Source organism: Mesoplodon densirostris, chromosome 17 (assembly GCF_025265405.1).
Source record: "Mesoplodon densirostris isolate mMesDen1 chromosome 17, mMesDen1 primary haplotype, whole genome shotgun sequence".
Taxonomy (NCBI): domain Eukaryota; kingdom Metazoa; phylum Chordata; class Mammalia; order Artiodactyla; family Ziphiidae; genus Mesoplodon; species Mesoplodon densirostris.
Genome location: NC_082677.1, coordinates 25640624 through 25663462, shown reverse-complemented (window position 1 = coordinate 25663462; position 22839 = coordinate 25640624). Strand labels below are relative to the sequence as shown.

The 22839-nt window shown below is 37.5% G+C and overlaps 1 protein-coding gene across 4 annotated transcripts in view; it reads right to left on the bottom strand.

Moving 5' to 3' along the window:
* Nucleotides 1-2163: 2163 nt before the first annotated feature.
* ELF1 (E74 like ETS transcription factor 1) overlaps nucleotides 2164-22839 on the bottom strand; it is a 106297-nt gene continuing 85621 nt past the window's right edge. For 3 of the 4 annotated variants that reach the window (XM_060079747.1, XM_060079746.1, XM_060079748.1), the window contains exons 4-9: nucleotides 21574-21681; nucleotides 19854-20021; nucleotides 14080-14163; nucleotides 13154-13346; nucleotides 11509-11952; nucleotides 2164-4058 (exon numbers count right to left, since the gene is read on the bottom strand). In XM_060079747.1, coding sequence (XP_059935730.1) covers nucleotides 3464-4058; nucleotides 11509-11952; nucleotides 13154-13346; nucleotides 14080-14163; nucleotides 19854-20021; nucleotides 21574-21681 — 1592 coding nt within the window. In that variant the 3' untranslated portion in view covers nucleotides 2164-3463. The remainder of the gene's footprint in view (nucleotides 4059-11508; nucleotides 11953-13153; nucleotides 13347-14079; nucleotides 14164-19853; nucleotides 20022-21573; nucleotides 21682-22839) is intronic. The other variant, XM_060079749.1, reaches the window with a different exon arrangement.

Sequence of the window (22839 nt, the reverse complement as noted above, 5' to 3'; positions counted from 1 at the left end):
AAAAAGTCTCTGGAGCAACCCAAAAGGAACACTAAGAAATTATTATAAAGGCAGGAAGAGGACAGGAAAGAGTTGGGCACAAAAGTAAAGGCAATAGAGAGTTAAAGGAACAGTGAGTTAAAAAAGGTTATCAAATATTGGAGAGGCCAAGAAAGAGAAGGGGAGGAATTTGGCAATATGGAAATTGATTCCTTTTTAGTGACTTTTGCAACAGTAATTTCAGGGTAATAGGGCAAATGTACTACTACAGTGGGTTAAAGAATGAATGGATTAATGTCCACTGATAGACGAATGGATAAAGAAGATGTGGTACATATATACAATGGAATATTACTCAGCCATCAAAAAGAATGAGATAATGTCATTTGCAGCAACATGGATGGACCTATAGATTATCATACTAAGCGAAGTAAATCAGAAAGAAATACCATATGATATCACTTATATGTGGCATCTAAAATATGGTATAAATCAACATCTACGAAATAAAAACAGACTCACAGATACAGAGAACAGACTTGTGGTTGCCAAGGAGCGGTGGGGGTGGGTAGGGGAGGGAAGGAATGGGAGTTTGGGATTAGCAGAGGCAAACTATTACATATGGCATGTTTAAACAACAAGGTCATACTGGATAGCACAGGGAACTATTTTCAATACTCTGTGACACACCACAGTGGAAAAGAATATGAAAAAGATATAGGGATTTCCTTGGCGGTCCAGTGGTTAAGACTCCACACTTCCACTGCAGGGGGCGCGGGTCCGGCTCCTGGTCAGGGAACCATGATCCCACATGCCGAGTGGCCAAAAAAAGAAGGAATATATAAATTTATAACTGAGTCACTTTGCGGTATAGAAGAAATTAACACTGTAAATCAACTATACTTCAATGAAATTTTTAAGAAAAAGAATGAATGGAAAGTGAGGAAAGCAGCAAGTTTATAAGTTAAGGACAGTGACAGTAACACTGCAGGTACTTCCTTAATACATGTTGAATCAATGATTTGATGTAGAAAGGCCACATACTGAGTAAGAGTTATGTCCCTGTTCAGGAGTTCAGTATTGGGAGATTATATTAGGGGATGCATGGCTAGAGTTCTAATGGAGGAAAACTTTTCCTTGATCCTCTTAGGGTCCCTGGCTGGGCCTAAAACTCAAACTGACAAAGACATTAAAGAAGAAAAGCATACAAATTTATTTAAGTTTTCCATGACATGGGAGCCTCCATAAGGAAATGAAGACTCAAAGAAATGGTTAAGCCTGAACATTTTTATACTAGGTTTGATGAAGAATGGAAAGTCATAGAAAAACAATGGAACAGAAGGGTATGAGCTAAGGGTAGTAAACTGAAGAAAACTCGCAAGGTCTGTTCCTTCAGATTCTTCTCTGTTTCCCTCCATCTTCAGAGATAAGAATGCTCCTTTAAAAATCATATTTGGGGGGCTTCCCTGGTGGCGCAGTGATTGAGGGTCCGCCTGCCGATGCAGGGGACACGGGTTCGTGCCCCGGTCCGGGAAGATCCCACATGCCGCGGAGCGGCTGGGCCCATGAGCCATGGCCACTGAGCCTGCGCGTCCGGAGCCTGTGCTCCGCAACGGAAGAGGCCACAACAGTGAGAGGCCCGCGGATAGCAAAAAAAAAAAAAAAAAAAATCATATTTGGGAAGAATATTAACTGACATGAGGAAATGAATAAGTGGAAGTTACTACTGGGTATAGGCATATTGGATTGAGATTTTAATTTTGTTACATTCTTCTGTTTCTGTGTTTTCCAAGTTTAACAATTAACTGATCTAATTTCTAATTAGATAACTAGTTTTTTAGAGTGTGTTTAATATTATTGCTGGGAACATTTTATTTTCTAATCTTTGGAGCTTTGTAATCCATTGTGTTGTATCCAGAAACTGCCATTTGGCATGGTAGAAAGGAAAAATGAGAGGATAACATTCTGCAATTCTAATCTGACTAATGGAGGCTGTTATATAAACGTTTAATAACACTGTAATACTAGCAACATTGTCTGTATACTTGTTCTTAAGGAACATTTTCTTGAAAACAAAAACACAGAATTTTTACATGATTTATTTAATAATAAACCAATTAAAGATACAAAAACGTTTAGAGGATTCCAAAATTTAAATTTTTGTTTAAATACAAATTCACTCTGTAACATGAAAACATATAACATTAGACCTCTAAACATAATGATTCTTTCATCTACAAAAATTTCTTTTTGCTATACTAGAAAACTTGCAGAAAACAATTTTTCTTGTGAAATTAAATGTACATTATTTACAGTTGAAAAAGTAATCTAAAAACTATTTCATTTCAGAAACTGGGATATATAATGTATATCTTTGTATGCAATTCCCCCTCCCCCCACTCTCAATTAAAAAAATATCCACAATATAAAGCAATTATGCTTTTATAGCAACTGACTACTCAGCCAGCTTAGCCCAAGCCTTGATTGCTTTCTGGGGCCTTAAAGAACGCTGACTCTTTCAGAATAGCAGTATATCATTTAGCACTCAGCAACATGTTTTTTACTAGTGGACCACAGTGCACAGTGGCCTAAAGAGTTAATGAACAAAGTATTTAGGAGGAATTCAGGTTCAGAGCAAATCTTAACAGGTAACAGAAAAATGAATTTTGTAGGGTCATTAATTTTTCTGCAATATTTTAGCTATATTTACAGTAGGAGATAAGCTTAAAACATAGGGCTTAGAATCATAAAATTTAGAACTAGATAGGAAATTGGAGATCATCTAATCTAATCCAATACATCCCTCCTCTTATGATGCCCAGAAAGATCAAGTGGCTTGCCCAAGGTTACACAACTAGTTAGTAGGAGAGCCACTCTTAGGCTGATGCTTTTATACTGTCCTGCTTCTGAAACAGGTTCAGCCATATCATGGACACATTTCGATTTTTAATGTTATATTTTACATAATCATAGTTCAATATACAGTGCAACAAACTAAAGTCGATCTAAGTGAAATCATAATTTTAACAAGGCATAAAATAGGTGTCTTGCATTTGAAAGAGTCAAGACTTAACCTATACAAGTGGAATGAAAATAGCTCCTATATAAATTTCCTGATGTCATATTTAAGTACTGTATTTACAGAAGAATCAGAAAAGCTAATATGATGTAAAATTTAAAAAGAAACTTTAAAAATGCATATGATATAGCCACTGAAAAAAAACCTCAAAAGAATGTCTTCATAGTATAAAACGCCTGTTCCTTCACAATTGAATTCTGAAACATTTGAAGAACAAAAAGAAACACTTGGGTTTTCCTCCCCTCATCTAACAAAGTCAAAATTAACTCTAAGTTATTATTTTTAACAAGTAACTATAAAATTAGGAACATTTGGAGAATTTACCTTAGAATCAATCAATAGTTTGCATACAACTGAAAATGTTCAATTAAAAAACCACCATCTGTAATTCCTTTGGTATATTACTTAGAAAGAGTTGGGTTCCAGCAGTTCATTTTTTATAGCTACCTGAGAGGTAAATCCATTGGATACCACCATCACATAAGGCTGTGACTGCTGCTCAGTTTCCCCAGTGCCTTCTTTCAAATTATCTTCAACCTCCTTTTTCTCTACTTCCTGTATATGAGTTTTTGTTTCTTGAGCTTTGATAACTGAAGTGATTACAGTGCCAGGTGGGTGAGTAACCAGTTGTGAATTGCGAGGAGAAAAGGTCACCACAGGTGTGGTAGCACTGAAGGACGGAGATGAAGCCACGCTGACGGTTCCATTGCAAATGGACTGAACATTGCTAGTAAGAACCTGCTGTACGTGGGCAGGACTCAGGACAATGGAAGGAGGAGAGCCCGGCTTCTGCGACTGGAGCACAACGTTTTCTTTCAGTACTGTCATGGGCTGTGACGATGGAATGGCTTGTAAGATAAATTTCTGAGATCCAGCACCTGATGATGGATCTGTGCTGGCTATAACTGTTGTGATTGGCACTGTCTGAAGTGTTACTGTGTGCAAATGCTGATTCCCAGGAGATACGACCACAGGAACTTGGGCTGGAGCTTGTATAGTCCTATTGAGATTATGAAATAAAAGTGAGGAAATTAGCATATTCTACATTGTTTAAAACTTAACATTTGACAACTCACTTTGACAAAACATGAGTTATTCATTTCAAATGCTCCTTCCCATATTTTCAAAACAACATAAACATTGTGCCAGACCCTGCATGAAACACTCTACATTCAGAAATGCCCAACACAAAACTCTCAGTCCATTAACTATGATACCATCTGGTGGGGAAAAAAAATAAGTCTATACAAAGTGCTATATTAACACAAATGGGGAAGCAATTTTGTTGGGGGAGGAGGATATCAAAATGTTTCCCAAGGAAGTTATGTATAAGCTGCCTGAAAGAAAATTAGGGACTTTTAAATAAACATATTGGACTCACTATCATTTTAATATTTGAGGGGTAATGTCATCAATATACCCAACCAAATTACCAAACTTCACATGATTATAATTGTTTTCAACCTGTTTTTCTATATATAGAGAGAAAACCCTCAATTAACTGAAACAAAAAACAATCTTAAATGTATATGAGACAGAATTATTAGAAGAATTTTAAGAGTTCATGGTTCATATTACATAAAACAAGTCATGAATATAATTAACTCATGAGGGTTCTTTAAGCTGGCAGATAGAACAAAAAATAAGGCCAACCCTTGGCAAAAATAGAGGCGTGTTTTAGCAGTTTTCTCAGCTCAAGTAATTTTCACAAATTTTAGTCATAAAGATACAATTTTAACATAAAATCCTTTAACGTGGGCTTCCCTGGTGGCACAGTGGTTGAGAGTCCGCCTGCTGATGCAGGGGACATGGGTTCGTGCCCCGGTCCAGGAAGATCCCACATGCCGCGGAGCGGCTGGGCCCATGAGCCATGGCTGCTGAGCCTGCCGTCCGGAGCCTGTGCTCCGCAGCGGGAGAGGCCACAACAGTGAGAGGCCCGCGTACCGCAAAAAAAATTTTTTAAATCCTTTAACGTAAAATCCAGTTTATGTAAGGTTGTTAATTCCACTTATTGAAGAAAAGAAGTACATAAATGATATTATAAGTCAATCTAATTTTAAAAGTTCACAGCTGTGAAGTTTACAGTTATGGCCATTGTTAATATAAAACAAATGCTGTTGAAAAAACTTAGCATCTGGATCTCAACTGTGTTTCCTCTGGATTCTATAAAGCTATCTTACAAAAGAGAGATGATTGCTACTCCAAATGGCTAGGAGCTGGATTAGTCCCCGTAAACCAAATGTTAATTATTGCCAGGAGACTATCACAGGTAAATTTTAGCAAGTTACAATTATGTGGCCTGTCACATGTGAGAAATGAAATTCTGGAGGAGAAGACAAATGGGCTAGATGGAAAGATGACTCAGCACAACTCAGAAGTTCAAAGGAAGCAGAAAGACGCACGATAACTGGAGCCCACCCATACATGTAGGATACTGATTCCCAAGTTCAGTTTGCCACCATAGTCACCACTGTGAGGAGTAGTCTACAGCAGGAGATCGGCAGCTCTCTTGAAGGACACTGCTAGAAAAGAATATGAGTCAGGTAATGAAGATTTAATAGGCTGGCAGGGTATGGCCAGATGTACTAATACTATTGGGCAGGAAGGGATGAGTGGGAAGGATACAGAATAACTTCGGGAACTAGGGCACTTTTCCAAAATACACTGTGCTCCCTTCTTCCCTGCCCGCCTGAATCAGGATATCCTGGGTGGAATCTAAGCCTGCAAATGGTAGCTGACAGATACCATTTTTTAAATACAAAAGACCCAAGGGCTTCCCATGCCAAGAGTTCATGTACATGTATGCATAGATAAAATAGAACTTGGCATATAGGAAGCACACAGATTGTATCTATAAATATGTATATCCTTGCCACCCTATAAGTATTATCCCTATTTTTCATATGAAAAAATTAATGCACAAAGTAGTTGAACAGCTTGCATAAGGTGAGCAGTTAGATAAGAAAAGGGGTCATTCAACTGCAGAGCCTATGTGCTTAACCATTACAACATACTGTCACTTCTTAAGTCCTGAATAACTTCAGCCAAAGATGAACACTTTCTATTAGATCTTTAAACTGTGGGGAGTTAAAAACCTTTAATACACACCCCTCCCCTTCCTCTTTCCTTCTCTCAGATGTGGCATGAGCAATAATGTACTTGGAAATTTTCCATATTGCTCATCAGGGCTACCACTAGACTTTCAATGCTTTTACTCAAGTCAGAAAAAGATGTCCCTTTCCTGAACACCTGACTGCCATCTGCCAGAAAGTAACACCTGACTGCCATCTGCCAGAAAATATACATACTGAGACATATATATATAGATAGATAGATATCTGCAATGTAAATATATTAGCTTATTTGAACAAATTCTAAAACAATAAATTTTCACTAATAAAAAATTCAGAGATTAAAGGATTAAATATTACACAGCCTTTTCCTAAACACAGGAATTTTACATTATTTCTTTTCTTAGTTAATGATTAAACTGTCAGGTGTATCTCATATTATATAACAAAGGTTATATTACAGTTAACCACCTTTAAAAAGCTTAAGCTGCTTGTAACCAACTGGTACAATATTGGTCATTTAAAATTCCTCAAACTTTCTGAAGCTAAGAAACATATACAATATAATATTTGGCTTTTGTTGAATATCAGATGTCAGAAAGTGTCATTTAATTGTTACAACCACCTGTAAGCTTAAATAATATCATCTTCATTTTACGGATGAGGAAACAGACTCAGAATAGTTAGTTAATGTGATCCAGCGTCACATCTAATAATTGACAAGGCTGGAGGGCGAGAAGGTTATGCCCGCATTCTTCCTACTCCATTACACTGCTTTAAAATGTATAATGTGTACATTATACATTTTTAGAGGCTAATTTATTTAAAAGACCCTAAGACAAACTATTAGTACTTGGATAAACATTATAGAGAAATAAGTTATACTGGGTTGGTATATGGACTTGCAGGTTTACCAAGTAACAACTTTAGGAAAATATTTTACCAGAGGTTTATTTTTGGGAAGCCAAAGTTAAAATTTGTAAAACTGAGCATACATACCCTTAATCAATTAAGGAAAGTTTAATCAATTTCAATATAGATACAGCTGGCCTTCCATATCCACGGTCTCCACATCCACAGATTCCACCAACCTCTCTGTTGGAAAATATCCACGCCCCCCCAAAAAAATTTCCAGAAAGTTCCAAACCACAAAACTTGAATTTGCCACATGCTGGCAACTATTTACATAGCACTTACACTGTTTTAGGTATTATAAGTAATCTAGAGATGATTTAAAGTATGTGGGAGGGTGTATGGAGCTTATTTGCATATACTATGCCATTTTACATAAGGGGCTTGAGCATCCTCAGGTTTTGGACTCCAAAGAGGGTTCTGGAACCAATCTCCTGAGGATACTGAGGGATAACTCTACGTGCAGTCATGTGAGATAAAAAGGAAAGAGCAAAGGAAAAAATTGAGAAAAAATATGTTGCTACTTCATTGTAAGTAAGTGATAATTCATATGATTATGTGAATTAACTGACAGTATGGCAACTCATTAAGTTCACTGCTTTAGACTAAACTGCTTGCATTAAAACACTATCTCCACCACTTACTAGAAGTGACCAGGCTCCGTGGCCTCTCTTGCCTCTGTTTCCTCAACTGTAAAACAGGAATATTACCTACACGTCACTGAGCAATAAGGATTTTCTATGCATTAATATATGTAAAGTATATGAATATAGAGAGTTCTTTGAAAGTATCAGCTCTTGCTGTATATTAATTTAATAATTAATCTAAATTTAAGTCATAATCATTTGACCTTCCCTCAACTATAGAAAAAATATTTCAAAGGTCTTTGATTTTATTAAAAAGTAGTCAAGAAAGATATAGCCGAATTTCTGTTACTTTTCTTAGGAGTGATAATATGATTATTTAGGATATCTCTATTCTTTTTTTTTTTCTGCGGTACACGGGCCTCTCACTGTTGTGGCCTCTCCCGTTGCAGAGCACAGGCTCCGGACGCGCAGGCTCAGCAGCCATGGCTAATGGGCCCAGCCACTCTGCAGCATGTGGGATCTTCCCGGACCAGGGCACGAACCCGCGTCCCCTGCATCGGCAGGTGGACTCCCAACCACTGTGCCACCAGGGAAGCCCAGATGTCTCTATTTTTAAAGAGTGTACACTGAAGTATTTAGGGGTGAAATGTCATGGTGATGTCAACTGACTTGACAAATAGCCAAACAGGAAAAAAAGGGTATAAATAAATATAGAGAGGAAACAAATAAGGCAAAATGCTATCAACTGTGAATCCAGGTGGATGGTATAGGTGTTCAGTGTACTATTTCAACCTTCCCATATTGTGAATTTCTCATAGTTAAAAGTTGGGATAATTACAATGAAAATAAGTAGGATTTGGGGGAGGAAAATAAAATATAACCAAATGAGAGAAGAATTTTTTCTTAAAGTCAAATGAATGATTAAGAATGTACGTGGGGCTTCCACAGTGGCATAGTGGCCAGGAATCCAATGCAGGGGACACGGGTTCGAGCCCTGGTCCGGGAGGATCCCACATGCTGTGGAGCAACTGGGCCTGTGCGCCACAGCTGCTGAGCCTGCATTCACTCTAGAGCCTGCGAGCTGCAACTACTGAGGCCTGCGCACCTGGAGCCTGTGCTCTGCAATGGGGGGTGCCGCTGCGATGAGAGGCCCATGCACCACAAGGAAGAGTAGCCCCCACTCGTTGCAACTGGAGAAGGCCCGTGTGCAACAGCGAAGACCCAACGCAGCCAAAAATAAATAAATAAAATAAATTTATAAGAAAAAAAAGAACGTATGTGGATACATATGTACATTCATATAAATACATAATAATTTCTACGAGAAGAAATTGTGTTTCGGGAATTCCCCGCCGGTCCAGTGGTTAGTTCTTGGCGCTTTCACTGCCATGGGCCCGGGCTCAATCCCTGGTCAGGGAACTAAGATACCTCCCACAAGCCACACACCATGGTCAAAAAAAAAAAAAAAAAGAAAAGAAAAAAACTGTCTTAAAGTTTGAAAATTAAATTTTGTATTTCTTCATTTTATAAGTAGTCCACTTAGAGAACTCATTATTCTAAAAGGAGATAAAGAATGATCATATACACTACTTCAAAATAAATTCTATAAATATGAAGGGGTGTTATATGTCAGACTATGTTAGGTGCTAGGAAAAGGACAAGGAATAGAATCTAGCTCCTACAGATTTAAATGTATAGCAGGAGACAGGCATTAAAGTCACCTGAAACACCTGGTTTATGTACCAGAATGTGGTACAGGCAAGAAGTAAGCTTTAGCTGGAGAGCAAGGAAGGAATTCTGAGTAGAGTGAGAGCTGGCAGTGGAGGCTACAGAAATTGGACTGCATTCTGTGTGCAAAATAGATCTAACAAAAGCTGCAAGAAGGCATTATCACGAATGCTGACTCTTGAGCCATTAAACAAAGAATGGCTCTGGTCAGAAACATCACATAATGATATGCATCGGTAACATGTAGGTTGCAAGAGAAAAAAATAGGAGAAACAGGAAGCAGACAGAGAGTCTACAGAACTCTGAGACTGTGGAAATGAAGATTCTGAAAGGTACACGAAAGACAGTTTGAAAATCAGAGGTAGGGAGTGTAATTACAATGTTTTAATATCTGGCAGTGAGTCTTACTCAGAAATTGACATTCAGAGTAATAAACTATCCAATATAATACACAATTTACTATCTTTCAGAGCTAAAGGTATGTGTTTTTGTTGCTCTTGTTGTTTTTCTTCTGGTTTGTTTTTATTCTCTAGGTCTAAAAAGGAAACTTTGATTAGAGATGCTAAAAAACAACTGAATCAGTCCAAGAAGGGAGTCCCAGTGATCAGCTGTGGCCACTGTATGTTTCATATCAACACAAATACATACAATGATAAGATGACAAAGAGCATAGAAACCAATGCGAGGAACCACATAATTTCCATTAGATATTCCGTCATCATAAGTAACCAATAGAACTAAGAGGAAAATAAAACATTAAAGGGAAAATATAGAGTTAAATAAGTACTTCTTTAACTAAGATGGAAAAAATGTGATCTTTATATTCCTTACAAGTCAACGATTTAAGAGAATTCAATTCTCTTAAATCAAACTTGTCAAAAGTTTAAATGGACCATACAAGGAAGACTGAATCGTCTATAAGTCTGTTTTGATTCTAGGTAATGTATACTTCAAGATCAACTGAACAAAAACCCAGCATTTATATTCTAGAATATACAACTGTAAGATTGAAGTCAGCTAATGAAAATAATCAAAGAATCATTTTTACTGGATTTGGAGGGGCTCCTATATTTTATTATGATTCATGTTCCGGAAATTCATGGCAGTAGAAATGGAAAAACAGAACCTGAAAATGTCCATCTAATTTTCTGCCTTTCTCCCTTTTCCCCATTCTAAATCAGTCAAGACCAGTCCCAAGTGTCTGCAATAGAGCAGTCTAATTTGTTGTTTCATGTCTTTTCTGGGGTTATGAGGCAGATTTGATCTGATTAAACCACAAAACTATTCTTCCAACTCTGCCACTCTAAAAGCCTGAAAAAGAGGACCTTCGATTCTTGGCCTCCAACCTGTTTGAACTTTAGAACTATTCTGGATACTATCTGAGAAGATAGTATCTTCCCAAAGACTAATGTGTATTTCTTAGAACTCAATGCATTTCAAAGGGTCATGATATGTAAATTTATGTTAAATTTTTACAGCTTCTACCTTTGTTTGAAAAAAGATCTGAAACTATTCTCTGGATTTTCTTATATGTGGATACCTTCTTATATGGATCAATTCAGTTACACAAAGCTATAGAGAACTGTTTCAAATTGATTGAATAACATCAAGTAATGTCAAAGTTTAAAAGTAAGGTATAGGGTCTTCCCTGGTGATGCACTGGTTAAGAATCCGCCTGCCAATGCAGGGGACATGGGTTCGAACCCTGGTCTGGGAAGATCCCACATGCCGTGGAGCAACTAAGCCCATGCGCCACAACTACTGAAGCCACGCACCCAGAGCCCGTGCTCGGCAACAAGAGAAGCCACCGCAGTGAGAAGCCCGCGCACCACAACGAAGAGTAGCCCCCGCTCACCGCAACTAGAGAAAGCCCACATGCAGCAACAAAGACCCAGTGCAGCCAAAGAGAAATAAAGTAAATTTATATATAAAAAAAGAGTGCTTTAAAAAAAAAAATAAATAAATAAAAATAAGGAATCATTGATACAATCACAGGACTGATGCAACGCTGCTGAAACCATCTGTTGACCAAGAGTTCTAGCTTGACATGTATATAATTTTTATTTTCACTTCTGAATCCTGACACGTTTAACGACGACTCTGGTCAGAAACATCGCACAATGATCTGCACCAGTAAGTTTAGTTTTCTCACCTAATACTCTGAACGGAAGAATTTAATGTTTCGTCCTGCATGCTACTGGTTGCTTCTCCTTCTGGAACAGCTTGTACTGGCTGTACTACATGAATAGTCCGGAAGAGCTGGGTAGGATATGGAGTCTGTGTGGACTGCATTGTCCTAAGAACCTCTGATGGCTGTGCAGGTTCCACAGGATCTTTGGGTTTTGCAGCTTTAGAATTCCCTGGTTTTAGAACTGTAGTGGCTCCTCCTTTTATCCCTGGACCTGAAGATACTCTCGATCGACTTGCCTGGTTCCTACTCGAAGTGGTTGTTGAAGACAGTGATGGATCTGAAGACTCTATGCTGGAACTTGGATCCTCATCATCTATATAAATAAGGTCTTTCGGCATATCCTTAAACTGATACACCAAGCGCTGACCTTCTACTTTTGCCAGAATACCCCTTTGGTAATAGTACCTATTCAAAGCAGAAATTTCATCAATATTGTATTCAGTTATACATAAACTAAAATAATATTCAACACAATAAAAATTTCCTAATCGTAAACAAAAGTTTAAAGCTAAAAACAAACAGGTGAGAAAAGACTTTCTAAATGAAGGGTAGTTATTTCTCTTCTATAGCTTACTGTAATTATAATGTCCCTAACCTGTTTAAATTTGCTTCAGTAAATCTGAAACAATTTTCTGTATAAAAGTTAATGATGTACAAATAGAAGTGATTCAAATTCTGTCATTTATTTTAATTAAATCAAGAACTTAAAAAGTGTGAGTTAAAAAATAAAATGCTGGGCTTCCCTGGTGGCGCAGTGGTTGAGAGTCCGCCTGCCGATGCAGGGGACACGGGTTCGTGCCCCGATCCCGGAAGATCCCACATGCCGCGGAGCGGCTGGGCCCGCGAGCCATGGCCGCGGAGCCTGTGTGTCCGGAGCCTGTGCTCCGCAACGGGAGAGGCCACAGCAGTGACAGGCCCGCGTACAGCAAAAAAAAAAAAAAATAAAATAAAATAAAATAAAATAAAATAAAATAAAATGCCAACTGTAACTAAATAGTTCTGGTTTAAAAAGGTTACCAAGTTCTCAGGTCACTGATATTTCTAATAAATCTTTCTCAAATATACCCAGATCCTGAAGACTAAATGACATGATCACAAGAAAAACAAACTAAAAGTGGGTTTAAGTGATACCTTTGTTCAACATTTTCACAATGGCTATTATGATGCTCGAAGCATTAATTTATTCCAACACAATATATTACACATCATACCTGAGATTCATGTTTAAAAATGCACCCTCTTATTCAGTACCTGCATTACTACGAGTTGTTACTTTGTGCTGAACTTAAGTTTAATGACTCAAAACATGTGAGCCTTGTGGTCAATTTACAATTTCTGATGACAGCTTAACTAACATTTTCTGATCCCTTCATAAATAAAATATCTCGTTTGCATGAAGATTTGGTGGGAGGAAGGAGAACATTCTCCCAGATTGGAATAAGATTTCAACGTAAATACATACTCATTTCTATAAGTAGTGTGGTTTTAGCCCTTTAACAATAAAATTCACCATTTCTTTAACCCGCACACTTTTTAGAAGTCACCTACTTTTCAGTATTTAGGAACTGCTACTGGTCACACAGTGAACTACGGAAGCCTCACGTACCTGAGGGCTCTTCCCATGGTCTCATAATTCATGTCAGGCTTGTTTTTGTGCTTCCCCCACAATCGGGACACTGCTTTAGAATCTACCAATTTAAAAATGCCTTTTTCTCGCTGGGTCCACTTGATATATTTAGGACAAGTAGCTTTGTCCTGGAGCAGTGCCAGTAAAAACTCCCAGAGATAAATTGTGTTTCCTGAAACAAAAGCAATTTCTTTTTAACTGCCCAAAATTTCATTTGAAAGAACACAATAAAACACAACTAAAGGTCTTCTTAAGTTCCATCTATAATTATACAAACATACTACACAGTTCAGTTAGTACTGGTGATATAATGGTCATAATTTTTAGGGTCTAACATAGATCTTTTTATTAGTCCCGTATAAGATGTCTGAACAGAGCAATCCTGCCAATTGGATGTGTAATGACTTAGGGAGAAAGCACTTTGAGACAGTTTTTTTTTTCAGCCTCTTTAAGAACCATTATTACGCCTAAGAAACTGAGAAAGAGTTGTACAAAACCTTTCAATAGTTGTTCTTTTTATATAAAGAGCCAGCAGATTAGCCTTAATAATTTTCTTCAAATTTGGGCAGCAGTTATGAAAATACTAAAACTCCAAGACAATATAATAAAGTGTCTCTGAACTGAAAACCTAATGTGGCTGAATTCTTCCAAGAGGCTCTTTATTAAATGAAAGGATGGATTATTTTGACAGGTAAGTGAAAATCTCCTAGATGGACTTCTTGGACTACATTATTACCAGTCTTCCTACAGAAGGTGGCAACCGTACCTTATAAGCATGTGGCAGCAATAAGATCCATTTCAATAAAAGCTGGTGGTTTCTACTTAAAATATGCAGACATTTTAAAGCAATCTGAATGTTACTTGACCCATAAGTATTATAGGGAAGTTACAGTGGTAGTACTTACCCTTCCCATCTTTGTTTTTCTTCCTCACAGATATGTTTGGTGTAGTGGCTGGGGAATCTGGTCGTGGTGGTTTAGTTTTTCTCCCTGAAATCACAATGGCTCTACATAAATATTTGCCCTCAAAAGAGAGAGGGAATGGACAATTTAGCTGTTTATAAATGCTGTTTTGTCATTTATCCTAAATTTCAAGTGCCAAATATTTTATACATGGAACACATATATTGGTCTCCTAAGTGCTATTTATTAAAAGGAAAATAACTTCAGTAAAAATTTGACATTAACTTAGGTTAGATCACAAACACTTTTATGTGGAAAACAATACTTTGGCTCATTTGTAAAAATGAGGTTAAGTTTAAACTTTACATTTTGTCTTTGAGGGGACAATAGTGATAGTGCTTTCTTAAAACCTGGGGGATATTCTTGATGCTGATAAAACGGGCTCGAAAAATAAGCCACACAGGTTTGTCTGCCTCTTGGTTAGTTCTCAAATACTGGAAACTACCCAGAACCTCTAGATATAAAAAATAAGTGAGGCTAAATTTCTGTGAACCACATAGTCAATTTTTATTTTCTTGTGTATTTTTAAACATCTCGTTCTTCTATATTTCTTTCAATTTACAGCAAACAAATTTACTTTATGATTATCCATCATCCAGTCCTAAACAAGTCCAATGCAACAGAGTTAAACTGTATTTTGTGCAGCCTTAGTCTGGGTCAACCAACTATTCTAAAACTGTGTTTGTGATCTTTTCTTGCCACTTATCTAGAACCACAACTTGGCAGCAACGTTGCCTATGATTTAGGTTAAGCTGATGCTGCTGTCTGAACAGACTACCACCCTGTATATGAGAGACAATGAAGATTAAGCATAAATAAATACTTTAGTTAGTACCATTTACCCCTACATTCTTGAAGCTGACTCTCTGATCTTAGATCATAAGGGTGAATGCGGCGGTAATATAATATAGGCAGTAATTTAGAAAAGCAGAATCCCAGAGCTAAAGTCGCAAGGTTACTGACAACACATCCCAAGACAAACTGAATAGAAAAACGTTTCTTTCTGTTGTTTCTTTGTTTGTTTTTTGCCCATGCCGCGTGGCTTGTGGGATTGTAGTTCCCCAACCAGGGGTTGAACCCAGGCCCTGGGCAGTGAAAGCATGGAGTCCTAACCACTGGACTGCTGGGGAATTCCCAGGAAAACATTTCTGAAGTTAAGGTAAGAGTTAAGGAGAAGAGGGTCAAAAAAGTCACTCTTAAGGCCAGGTCCCTCTTGAAACTACCAGATGTATAAGCGTAGACCGTAGGAGCCTGGTGTCTCAGCTCCATCACTGCAGACATCTGCAGAGAACCTCTGCATGACACAGAGACTTCTAGCTAACTGTGTTGATGACAGTGAGGACTGGGAGAAGCCAGACTTCAGTTGGCTCCTATCCTTCCTCCCATCTTACTTTATGCTATTTATTGACTTGCTCTGATAGATAATATTTTCTTTAATCCACGGTTTTCCTCCACTCGTTTTAGTCATGGCAGATACTGTCAGTAGCCTACCCAATATCCATCCTCTCCATCATCTTCCTTACTGTTCACGGCGGTGATGTACACAGCTCCACATGAATTACAGATTAGTTGGGTATAGAAATTCTGGTAACAGTTATTTCTTCTCAGTGCTTTGAACATATCCAGCCCTTCCAGCCTTTACTGGGAGCTTGTAAGCTGCCAATCCAATAATCAATCCTCTTCAGGTAATGCAGATCCTCCCTGGTTGGTTTGCTTCTTCTTCCTTTTTTTTTTTTCTTTTCTTTTTTTGAAGGGGGTGGAGGGGAGTCTTTGATGTTCCACATTTTTACCATAATACATTTAGGCTTGGATCTATTTTAGTTATGCTACTCAGGATTCACCATGCTGGGATTAACATCATTCTGGAAAATTCCTCAGTCATTATCTTTGAATACTGCCTCTTCCTCACTCTACACATTCTCTCCTCCTAGAGCTCTGATTAAACATGTAGACCTTTTCATGCAATCCTCACATCTCTCTTTCATATTTTTTATTCTACATCAGATCTATATTGGAGCTCACTAATTCTCTCTTAAGCAGTGACTCATTTGCTGTTTAACCCATATATTATGTGTTCTATTTGGTTCCTTATCATATCAGCCTTTCACCATTAAATAGGATGTTAGTCTTTCACTTTCTAAAAACAGCTTTATTGAGGTATAACTGATATACAATAAACTGCTTATGTTTAAATTTACAGTTTGATGTTTTGACATATGTATACACCTGTGAAACCATCACTACACTCAAAGATAATAAACATATTCTTCGCCCCCAAAAGTGCTTTATGCCCTTTTGTAATCCTTACATCTTACCTTTCCCCACCCTGCCCAATCCACTCATATATTTTCTGTCATTATAGATTAATTTACAGTTTGTACAATTTTATATAAACAGAAACATACTCTTTTTTTCTGGCAGAGGGGGAGGGAGTCTGGCTTCTTTCCCTTAGCATAATTATGGTGAAATTCATCCATTTTTGTTTTATGTATCAATGGTACATTTCATTTCATTGCTGAGTGGTCTTTCATTGTATGGATACACCACAAATTTGTTTACCCAATCAGCAGGTGATGGACGCTTGGGTCGTTTCCAGTTTGGGGTTACTGCAAATACAGCTGCTAAGAACCTTCATTCATGCATAAGTTTTTCTATTAAATGTATGGCTTCATTTCTTTTGGGTAAATACTGAGTAGTAGAATGGCTGGGTCACATGTTAAGTATACATTAAGTTCTTTAAGGAATTTTCAAACTGTTTTCCAAAAATATTTCCTCCATGTAGGAAGGTGGGGTAATCATAGGGCTCACCTCATTGGTTTCCTGTTTCCCAGGGATCACTCACTTTTGTTGACAGATGTCCACCACTTTCTTTATTACCATTGCTTCATATATTTTATCTGTGGTTTTAGCTGTTTCAAACAGGAGGGTAAATCCAGGTTCTGTTTTTGTTGGTTTTTTTTCCAGCTTTATTGATATATAATTGACATATTGTGTAAGTTTAAAGGGTACAACATGATGATTTGATATACTTATATACTGCAAAATGATTACCACAGTAGGGTTTGTTAACATATCCATCACTTCACAAAGTAATCACTTCTTTTCTGAGAACACTTAAGATCTGTTCTCTTAGAAATTTCCATAGTCACCATGCTTGTACATTAGTCCCCAGAACTTACTCATCATATAAATGGAAGTTTGTACCCTTTGACTGACATCTCCCCATTTCCTCCACCCCGTAACAAACACCATTCTTCTCTCTGTTTCTATGAGTGTGGCTCTTTCAGACTCCACATAAAATGATAGCATAGGGCTTCCCTGGGGGCGCAGTGGTTGAGAGTCCGCCTGCCGATGCAGAGGACATAGGTTCGTGCCCCGGTCCGGGAGGATCCCACATGCCGCGGAGCGGCTGGGCCCATGAGCCACGGCGCTGGGCCTGCGCGTCCGGAGCCTGTGCTCCGCAACGGGAGAGGCCACGGCAGTGAGAGGCCCGCGTACCGCAAAAAAAAAAAAAAAAAAAGATAGCACACAGTATTTGTCTTTCTGACTTATTTCACTTAGCAGAAGTCCTCAAGGTCTGTCCATGCTGTCACAAGTGGTAGGATTTCCCTCTTTCTCACAGCTGAATTATATTCCATTCTGTGTATTTATATCTCACATCTTCTTTATCCGTTCATCTGTGGATGAAGACTTGGTTGTTTCCAAATCTTGGCTACTGTGAATAATGCCGCAGAGAATATGGGAGTGCAAGTATCTCTTTAACATCCTGTTTTCACTTCCTCTGGATATATACCTACGAAGTGGGATTGCTGAGTCATACGGTATTTCTAGTTTTAACTTTTTGCGGAACCTCCATACTGTTTTCTACAGTGGCTGTACCAATTTAAATTTCCACCAACAGTGCAGAAAGATTCCCTTTTCTCCGTATCTTTACCCACACTCTATCTCTTGTCTTTTCTATCACTTTTTCTAGCCATTCTATAGGTGTGAGGTGGTATCTTACTGTGGTTTTGATTACACTGCCCTGACGATTAGTGATACTGAGCATCTTTTCATGCACCTGCTGGCTGTTTGTGTGTCTCCTTTAGAAAAACGTCTATTCAGGTCCTCTGCACATCCTTTAATTGGATTTTTTTTCACTATTGACTTATACGAGTTGCTTATATATTTTGGATATTAACCCCTCATCCGATATATGATTTACAAATATTTTCTCCCATTCTGTAAGTTGCATTTTCATGTTGTTGATTGTTTCGTTTGCTGTGCAGAGTCTTATAGTTTATTGCAGTCCCACTTATTAATTTTTGCTTCTGTTGCTTGCGCTTTTGGTGACATATCCAAAAAATTGTTGCCAAGTCAGGTTCTGTTACTCCATCTTGACTAGAAGAGGAAGTTTCACCTGGTATTTTTTAATAGTCTCATTCTTTGACAATGTTTTTTATTCCCTTGCATTAATAATTACAATCATATTCATTGAAAGTTTCTATTTGATAATTCTATTATCTGAGGTTCTTAGCGAACTAACCTTAGGGTTTTCTGTGTCTGCTGCTTCTCATTCAGGAAGTATCTTTCTTATGCATTCTGTGATACTGAAATGTGAGTTCACCTTCAACAGGGTTTTATTTGAAGAAATACTGTGCAGCCTGGATTAAACGTATGACGTGCCAAAGCAATTTTACAAGAGCTTCGCCTGGTGCCCAAAGTTACTGCCAGCCAGGGGCCATTGTTATGTTAATTACTTGGCTGGAAATTCCTAAAGTCAGTAACAGTTTAAAATCTAATCATAAACCTAAGTTAAGACAAACCTAGGATTATGAATTCTCAAAGGAAAAATTTTTCCACCCAGCTGAGAAATACCAGCTTCTTAACATCTGTCTGTGCCAAAGGGTGGACTGTTTTTCCCCTTAGGGTATAGCTAAGGGATCCCAGTTATATGCTGAGGTCTCTGTCTAATACCCCATCTTGCACTGAACCAAGACTTAAGCATCTGCCTCTACATGGGCAATAAAACCAAGCCCCTTGGACACCCAGACTGACATGTCCTTCTCAGCCCTCAGAGCTGTTGCAGTGCCAGCTCACTCTTATTTTCCTCTGTATTTTTGGCTCTTGGAATTTCCCTTACTTTCATGTGAAGTTAGGTTATGTGGTGGCAGGTGATGCCATCAACCAAGATATTAAACTCAAAATATCAAACAAGCTGGAGTAGAATCAAAAGGCAATGAAATGGGAAGAATGTCAGTGTTAGAATGTAAGTATGGTCCTAATTTGTGAAAACTTTAAAATTCCCTCTAACACATTCTAACATTTCCCTCTTCAATTACTTACCTGCTGATTTCCAACTTGTATTCTTCCCACTGGACTCTTATATTGGAATCTATGCTGGTGGTTTTCAAACTATGTTCTGCGGGAGGAAACTGATCTCAGCCCTTACCCCTGATCTCTTTCTGAGCTTGGATAAAAGAGTTTAGATAAAAGATTGAGGCTTTAGAAAGTTGGAAAATCCCTTTTCTGTGAGATAGACCAAGTATTTTAAATGTATAGAAAAGTATAAAATAATTCTTTAAAAATGAATCTAATACGAAGAAATAACTCTGTTTCGTACCTTCAATTTTTTCTCACATAAGTTTTAATTGGGGTAGAAATATCCTTGAATAGAAGTTATATTTAGATTCCACATCAAGAGTTGACTGTTTTCCCTTAACAAATTAACCACCCACCTTTCTTTCTCTTAGGTTGTTCTGGTGATGAGCGTCCTGGTGAGTGTGCATATGTCTCTTGAACGTGCTGAGTTTCCATCACTTCAGGAATCCCATCTAATGTGACGGATACATGGGTGATTGGGGCAACAACAATGTCATCTTCAGATGAATTAAATACATTATTATCTAATGGAAATAAAATCAACTAATTGTAATCAACTTTGTATTATAAATCAAAATAATTTCATAAAATATTTCCTGTTTCTTTGAAGATTAAAATAGAAATAAGATTTTGAAATCTAGTTCCTGCTTTTTATTTCCTCTGCCCTAAGTCAAGTACCCTGAGGCAGTCCAGGCTTGACGGGACTATTCAACTCCTCCCTTACCTGACTTCCTATCCCCAGTCTATCCTGTCTCTCTTCTCCATTCTTCACATTGCCGCTAAAGTTTTTCTTTAAAACCTAAGTCTGGCCTGACCATATTATTCTTCTCTATAAAAACTTTACACCCTGAAAATCAGAAAGAAAAATAAAATTGACATATCTTCCCATAGTTTACAGGGGAAAAAAGATAGGAACAACCCAAACTCCATAGCATGCCATTCTGAGCTTCCACAATCTACAAACCATTATGAAGCTTATACTTCAGCTATACCAAAGCATTTTAAATCTCAAACATTTCATTGTTTTTTTTTTACAGGTCTGTGTCTTTCATTCAATCCCCTCCACCTACGTTGAACGCCCCTTCCTGTCTCCTCCACCCATGAAAAGCTTATTTTGTTACTAATCGCCCAGGTCAAAACACTGCCTCCATAAAGCCTGTCTCTGGTGTTTTCAGCTAGAGAAATCTCTCCTTCCAGAACACCCCGCTATCCCTCTCATGGCCTTTATTTTTGGCTTTTACAGTTATTTACGTAAACAACTATCTTCGAAAGAAAACTGTCAGCTTGAGGAAAGAAACAAGACCTGTTCATTTTTATAACATGTATTGCCTGATACATTGCTGTGCATATAGAAAATATTCAATAAACATCTTAAATTGATTTAATAATAATTAATTTTATGAGTTTGACTATGTCCAAAGGAGAACATGGATTTAAAAGCAGATCAATAAATGTGGCAGTGAATTTTATGCCATCAAGTCTCAGAAAATATTTCAATGGATTTTTGCCTATTCACTGATGAATACTGACTAAAGATCAATAAAGATCAATTTTTATTGATCAATAAAGATCAATATTGACTAAAGATCACTAAATTATCATAGTTTGGGCCCTAAATACTTCACCAATGAGGTTAAGAAGAAATTCTGCATAATCTGCTATTTGACAACTAAATTACTTTTTTATCCTTAATGTCCTCACTCCCCAAATTAAAAAAAAAAATCTTGTTTAACTGAACACTTTAGCAAAGGTGGCTCAACTAGTACTGTACCTTAAGATGCACTTGGGACCAAAAAAATATAAAACATGGTCTCTGGTCTCTTGATATTTACCATCTGAGAGAGAGATGGAAGAAGAGCTTTTCAAAGCATATAAACATGGTCCTACTATAGCACAGGGAGCTATATTCAATATCTTATGATAAACCATAATGGAAAAGAATACAAAAAAGAATGTATACATATGTATTACGGAATCACTTTGCTGTACAGCAAAAATTAACACAATATTGTAAATCAACTATACGTCAAAAAAAAAAAAGCATATAAACATGAACAGTCCTAACACAACACTCACTGATGCGCTTTTCGTCCAGCATAGGGCCAGGAGAATCCATATTGAGGAGTGCTTCAGCAGCCTCGATAGTTTCAATTGTTTCATCCCCATTATGACAGGAAGCTTCAACTACAATACATTTAAAGAGAAAACAGAATTAGCTACAAGACATTTGTTCTTCTAAAAAGCACAGATTCAGGAATTCCCTGGTGGTCCAGTGGCTGGGACTCAGCACTTTCACTGCCAGGGGCCCAGGTTCAATCCCTGGTCGGGGACCTAAGATCCCATAAGCCGTGTGGTGTGGCCTAAGTAAATAAATAAATACATAAATAAATTAATGAATTTAAAAGCATAGATTCTCATCTCTTGAACCAGGATACATCACTTAATACTCTGGTTGATAACAACAGTTTGTCTCAACATATAAAATCTATACTGAAAATGACTATATTTCTCATTTAAAACTTTGCAAGATGCGGGGGTTTTATTAAAAATAACAACAACAAAAACCTCTGCAAGACACTGGGAGGTAAAAAAGTAAGCAAAATAGAACTCATACTCTAGGAGGAAAACACCAGGCATTTCTGATAATTCTTATATTTACATGAATAGTAAACTAAGATGTCACTGGGCAGGTCGTGCTGTTTCTGTTGACTCCATACTTTAAAATGACTGGGTTGATAGTTTTAGGTCTCTTTCAGCTCTAACATTGATTCCAATACTCTTAGTTCACTCATAGGAACGAATATGAGTCTCTGTTAATTTCTGAATCTTCTTCCATTCTTCTATAATTAGTGAATTGCCACCATCACCAAAAGTTTTAGTCGTAGTCACATTATTAGAATCTAAACACTCTGATAATTATAGTATTCTGGTACCTTTCTTCTCTAATGTGTAACATAGAACACTAATTTCCCTACTGTGAACTGTGCCTAGTCCAAGGGTTTTTTTTATGATCTTTAAAAATATTAAAATACAAATGAAAATTAATCCAAGTACATGCTAGACACTAGACACTTCTCTGCATCCCAGAGAGGTGTCCGAAATAGCTGCACAGCAAATTCCTTGAATGGCTTTTAGCCCCTCAGTTCTAGGATCAGCACCAAGAAACTAAATAAAGAGCTACCAATGTTCTCTTTTCATGGATAAATTCAAGTTTCCTGAATGTGGTATTTATCATCTATAATCCCTTGTATTTACCTGCTATATTTTCCTTTCAATATTGACAAAATTAAACAAGTTATTTTTAAAAGTCTGAAAAAAAAATATATATATATATATAAAATA